The sequence below is a fragment of the Psammomys obesus genome, unplaced genomic scaffold, assembly GCF_907164565.1.
Source record: "Psammomys obesus unplaced genomic scaffold, mPsaObe1.curated_primary_1811, whole genome shotgun sequence".
Lineage (NCBI taxonomy): Eukaryota > Metazoa > Chordata > Mammalia > Rodentia > Muridae > Psammomys > Psammomys obesus.
This window is the reverse complement of record NW_026596109.1, coordinates 11,927,549-11,933,754: the sequence shown is the minus strand read 5'-3', so window position 1 is coordinate 11,933,754 and position 6,206 is coordinate 11,927,549. Positions and strand designations below refer to the sequence as shown.

The 6,206-nt window shown below is 51.7% G+C and overlaps 1 protein-coding gene across 4 annotated transcripts in view; it reads right to left on the bottom strand.

Annotated features, from left to right (window-relative positions):
* Ttc39a (tetratricopeptide repeat domain 39A) overlaps positions 1–6,206 on the bottom strand; it is a 36,848-nt gene that overhangs the window by 23,013 nt on the left and 7,629 nt on the right. For all 4 annotated transcript variants that reach the window (XM_055629103.1, XM_055629104.1, XM_055629105.1 and 1 more), the window contains exon 2: positions 5,057–5,161. In XM_055629103.1, coding sequence (XP_055485078.1) covers positions 5,057–5,121 — 65 coding nt within the window. In that variant the 5' untranslated portion in view covers positions 5,122–5,161. The remainder of the gene's footprint in view (positions 1–5,056; positions 5,162–6,206) is intronic.

The window sequence follows — 6,206 nt, the reverse complement described above, 5'->3', positions numbered from 1 at the left end:
AGAAAGAAAGAAAGAAAGAAAGAAAGAAAGAAAGAAAGAAAGAAAGAGAGGAAGGAAGGAAGGAAGGAAGGAAGGAAGGAAGGAAGGAAGGAAGGAAGGAAGGAAGGAAGGAAGGAAGAAAAATGATGAAAGGAAGAACACGATAATCTGGCAGGGAGCTTCTAGAGTGACTGAAAATGTTCTCCCAGATCTGCACATCACCGCTGCTCAGGAAATGTGAGTCCCTCTGTCCCACTGGTGTCTGGAGTCACTTTCCTAACAGGACCAGCAGCATCCCTGAGAACATCCCAGCCTCCTCCCCAGGTCTCTCGAGTCCTGCTTCTCTCTTCCAGTGACTGCTGGGCCCCAGGACTCAGCCCCACACACCCAGCCACACCTGCTGCTCCGGGAAGGAAGGAGCCCTGCCCAGGCAGCTGGCAGACAAAGTGGAATTTCTGGTTTGAGACCCAAGGACCCAAGATGTACAGTGATCAGGAATCCTGGCCCTCACCAGCCCACCACCCGGAAGACTCAGGCATTCCCTGAACTTCCCGAATCTGGAACTCAGCTGTCTCTGAGCATGCCCTTTTCTGCTGCCTCCCTACTCTTTGAGAGGAGGCCGTATGAGGCCCTTCCCTGCGAGGTGTCCCTTCCCCCTTGAATGAGAACCCAGGAGAGCTCAGCAGTCAGCGTGGAGCTTGCAGCACAGAGTGGGCTGGATTTAAATCTAAGCTCTGCCACTGACAAGCCAAGGCTATTTATTCAACAGGAAAAAAGCCTGGAGTGGCCTCCGTGTTCCCGACAGTTCCTGAGAACCATAAACCGACATTGTTATTCAGAGATGTGGCCTCTAGGGAGCAGATTCGGAGGCAGGAAGGGCACGTGCTAAACCTGATTATGATCAGAGGAGGCGAGGCGTGCTACCCCTTGATAGGGTCAGGGCGGCTGAGCAGACCTGTCTACGGCACAGAGCAGTGAATGGCTATAGACCCAACCTTCTCTGAAACCTCAAAGGCTATAACCGGGGCCAAGAGACCGTGCTGCTGTCATTGTAGACCACAGTCCCAGAGCAGGGGTTCCCTGTGGCAGGAAGGAGGTACTTGTGAGTCCGACGAGTAGAAGGGAATCTGACAATTTCTGGGCAGTCTTTGGTGGTCCTGAGTGGGGTGTGATTTTAGTCCCTGGGACATCTGATAATGCTGGTCTCCTTAAGGTGAGGTGCAGGGCGCTTGCCACTGACCTCCCAGCCTGAAATGCCTCAGGAAACAGAGTGTCCTAGAAGTGGGGCACACAGTCCCAGAGGTGGGCAAGCTGAGGGAGGAGGATCTCAGGCCCGAGGCCAGCTTGGGCTACACAGTAAGATTTTTGTCTCAAAGAAAAGAGGGCACTGGCTGCAAAGGTGGCTCGGCAGTTGAAAGCCTTTACTCTTGCAAAGGACCTGGGTTCAATTCCCAGCACTTCAGAATTTTCTTTAGCTCCACTTCCAGGGGATCTGAAGCCCTCTGCTGGCCTCTATGGGCCCACATGACGTGTAGACACGCATGCAGGCAAATACCCACACACGTAAAGTACATGTAAGCAGATAAAGGGGGAGGGCTGGAAAGACAGCTCGCTAGTTAAAGCAGTCTGCACACAGGGCTGGAGGATCCCCAGAAACCCGCAAAAATGCTGGGTGGGTATGATGACCCCTGTGATGCCACCCTAAGAATGTGGAGACAGGGGACCCCCAGAGCAAGTCCCACCATCAGGCCTTGGGCGGACTTGATTCCGAGACCCTGCCTCAACCAGTGAGATGAAAGATCAATCAAGGATGGTTCCAACATCACCCTTGGGCCCCCACATGCATTCCTACACTCATACACACACACACCCCGACACACGTGCCTCTCACACATGCGCACACTCGGGGAAGCAGGGAAAGAAAGTATAAGATATTAAGGGCGAAAAAGAACGTCGGGAGGAACAGCCCGGAGTGCTGGGAAGTCAGGCACACGACCACGGGAGCAACGAGAAATCAAAGAAAGGGCTTCGCTTAATGACACACGAAGGGAAAGGTGGAAGAGCAAGTGGGGTTCAGCAAGACGGCCCAGCGTGTGAGGGCACTCACGCCAAGTCTGACGACCTGAGCTGAACCCCTAGATCCACACCGTGGAAGAGGAGAACTGACTCCTGACAGTTGTCCTCTGACCTCAACATGTGTGCAGAGGCCACACAGACACACACACATGAATGCACACACACGCATACACACATACACATTTTAAAAAATAAATGGAAACGAAAAGGGAGGTGATGAAAAGAGTAGAGAAGGTTGTCCTGGGAAACCCTACACTTGGCTTAAGGGAAAGGGACCAGGAGATTAAGGGAAGTTTCTAGAAGAGAATGAGTTGATTGCAATGGTCTCTTACTGCAGTGAAAGAGACCTTTGTCCCAGCCCACTGCTGTGGACATTCGGGAATAAGACAAGACCTGAAATATTTCTGAGACAGGACAGAAAAGATCACTCACAGAGTAAGGTCGAGGACCCAGCTGTCTTAGTCATGGTTACTGCTGCTGGGCTGAAATCACGGTAGCCAATCAGGGAGGAAAGGGTTTATCTGGCTTACACTTCCAAATCACAGTTCATCCCTGGAGGAAGGCAGGGCAGGAACTCACACAGGGCAGGAACCTGGAGGCAGGAGCTGATGCAGAGGCCATGGAGGGCGCTGCTCACTGGCTTGCTCCCCCTGGCTCGCTCAGCCTGCTTTCTCAGAGAACCCAGGACCACCAGCCCAGGGATGGACGGCGGCACCCACAGTGGACTGAGCTCTCGCCACCACTCACTAATTTAACAACTGTTCTGTGGGCTTGCCGGCAGCTTGATCTTAGAGGGGCATTTTCTCAGTTGAGGTTCCCTCCCCTCAGATGACCCTGGCTTGTGTCAAGTTGACACTGCTGTCCAGCACAGTAGCTGTAGCTTCTGAGAAGTAGGTGACCGAAGTATTCAAACTTTTGACAAGAAAAAAAGAAATCTCTAGGCAACTCCTTGTTAGCAAGCCTCTGAAAACACGCTCTGGTAAAGTGAAGGCAACATGAGAACAGAGGTGAGGCAGAAGGGGCTGGGGAAGGCAGGGAGAGCCAGACACAGCCAGGAGACACCAATCTCCCGGCAGGACTCACAGCTCACTTGGGGGGTTGCTATGGCGCCATCCTGTGGCAGTTACAAAGAGCTGAGCATAAAGGACAAATCAGGAAATGCAGAAACAAGACCACTGCCAATCCCGGCAAGGAGATGCCGTCCACACCAGCCAACACACAACTCTCTCGGTGGTGAGCAATAAGCACAGAGCTGTGAGGCAGACTCCTGGGATGACGCTGTGTCTGCAGCTCGCTGGAGTTTCAGTGCTGTGGAGAGACAGGAGTGCTGCCAGCTCCGGGCTGGTGACCCTACCTCGGGCGAGTGCTCGCCCTCCAGAACAGCCATTTTTGTCCACCTCTGTATGTGAACTAACATCCTGTGACTAACAGACAGAGACATTTTGGAGTCTATTAGCTTAGCCAGCCATTGGCTCCCACCAATCCAGAAGCTATGGATGCCGTAAGATAGCATCTGGAGGCTGGAGTGAGGCCTCCCTCATCTTGCTTGTGCCTGCCCCTCTGACGTACCCACCAGTGGATTTCACACTTGCCTTGATTTATGACTTTCTCAGTTCTGTAAGACTACAAAAACATCCCGAGACTGCTTTTACATGGGAACGTGGAATTTGGGGTTACCTAAATCCGTGTTCCAGGAACTCAAAATGGCTGCAGAGCAAAGCCTCTCCTGTTTCCTTTAGGATGATGGGTGCTGTGGTTGGTTGGTTGTTGTTGTTTTCCCTTGACCATAGTATAAGCGATGCAATGATTATGCAGGTATAATAACACAAATTAGTGGTTTGGTCAAATATTGTTAATACGGTAAAAGGGAGATGGGTGAGGCAAAGAGAAGAATGTGGGTAGGAAAGACACATTCTTTTGGTTTTACTTTCCAAGGTAACAGCTGATGTAGCCCAGGCTGCCCTGATATGTGTTAGGCAGCAAAAGATGCCTCTGAACTTTCTATCTCTACCTCGTAAGCACTAGGTTAAAGATAAGCACCTAGTGTCCAGGTAAGAAAGCTAAACTCTCTTCTTTTGAGGAAGGATCTATGTCATCCTGGCTGTCCTGGAACTCACTCTGTAGACCAGGCTGGCCTCGAACTCAGAGATCCACCTACTTCTGCCTCCCAATTGCTGGGACTAAAGGCGTGTGCCACCACCAACCTGGCTGAGATAAGATTTTTTTTTTTTTTTTTTTTTTTAAGTAACAAAATCCTGAATTTTGGGCTAGTGATATGGCTCAGCTATGCAAGCCTGATAGCCCAAGTTTGACCCCAAGATCTCACCAAGCAGCAGGAAAGACCTTGTTCCCTAATTTATATACACACACAACCACACACACACACACAACCACCTATCCCCACACACACGATAAAATTTTTATCAAAAGTAAATTTTATGGTCTATGAAAAAGAAGTGGTGGCGGGCAGTTAGGAAAGAAAAAGTGGCATGTACATATTATTTAGAAATAGTGTACAAGGCCTGGTGGCACATTCGGGGAACCCCAGCACTTGGGAAGTGGAGCTTGGAGGCTCTCCAGTCAGAGGTTGGCTTGGAGACCCTATCTCAGAACCAAACAACCAGCCAGCAGCAAACATGGAGAAACGCCTCAAAGAGCAGTCCTCATTTTACCCAAAGGCTCAGTGAGTGACCCTAAAGTGGAAGGAGTGGGGTAGAGTGAAATGGAAGCCCTGTCCTCCCCACCAGCACCCCCTTAGGTGGATTCAGTGGGAATAGGAAGTCACCAGGTGCTCAAGAGTGTGGAAGCCACCTGGGTGTTCACAGGAGGGGTGTTCACAGGCTGGGTGTTCATAGGAGGGGTGCCTGGGCCATTTGGGTGAGACTTCTCAGGGGTCATAGTGACCCCCAAAGCATGATGCAGACAGGGGGTCCTCTGATCCATGCTCTCCCGACATGTGCCCCAGCATGTGTGCACAGCCAGCCTGGGGAAGTGAACTCACCTGGGCTTGAGGTAGCTGAGTGCTTCTGAGAACTGGTTGGTGAGGAAGAGGTCCAGGGCCGTCATGCACTGGTCCAGGGCCTCATGGAGGCTGCCCACAGGAGACCTGAGGGGAGAGACGGACATGGCACACAGAGCCTCACTGGCCTAGCCAACTTCACAACTGGGCCTCCTCTGGGCTGCCCATGCTGCACAGCGACACAGGGACAGTTTACACCTCCTCTCAGTGTTTCCGATAGTGGAGAAAGGGACAGCGTCAGCTGAGACTCAATGGCAGGGTGGGGACAGGGCTAGGAACGGAACAGGGAGCAAGGAAGAGTGAACTCACCCTTTACAAGTGTAAAGAGAGTCCTTGTGGCCCTTCTGACCCATTGGGCTCTGCTGCGCCCCTGGGGGCACCGCCCAACACTGATCCCCCCTCTTCCTCCCACTCTGGGTATTTCCCCTCTGGGTTCTTCCTGACCTCAGGCCTACACTCTAGAACCGACACTGTCACAATGGGCCATGGAGGGCAGTGGTCCCGTGTGAGCATTCCAGAGCCTTCCACCCTCACGTCACCTTCCGACCACATCTCCTGCACACCCGGCCCTGTTCTGGTCCTCAAGGTCCTCCACAGCTCTTTGCATCCTACCGAGATATTTAGGTGCTTGTCTGTCTCCCTCCACTAAAACACAAGCTTCTAAAAAGCGGGAAGCGTGCATCTATCACTTCTGGCACAAAGCAAGCTTCTAGCCAGTGCATGAGGGAGGGAGTGAACGAACACACAGAGCCTAAGGCAGGGACTGGCTGGGTCTCAACTTTCTCTTCCAAAACACAGAACACTGCTCTCTTCCAGGGCCCTCACTGGATGAAAAAAGTGTTTAGTTTAGTTTTGGGTTTTTTTTTTTTTGTTTGTTTGTTTGTTTGTTTGTTTGTTTGTTTGTTTTTGAGACAGGGTCTCGGAACCCTTTCTGTATACCAGGCTGGCCTGGAACTCACAGAGAGCCACCTGCCTGAGTTCTGGGACTGAAGGTAAGCACCTGAAGGAAGGTCCTTACACACTGATAAGAAAATCCTCATCTTCAAACCATAGTGAGGAGAAAAACGTCCCCTCGGCCAGCTCCTACACACACACACACACACACACACACACACACACACACACACACACA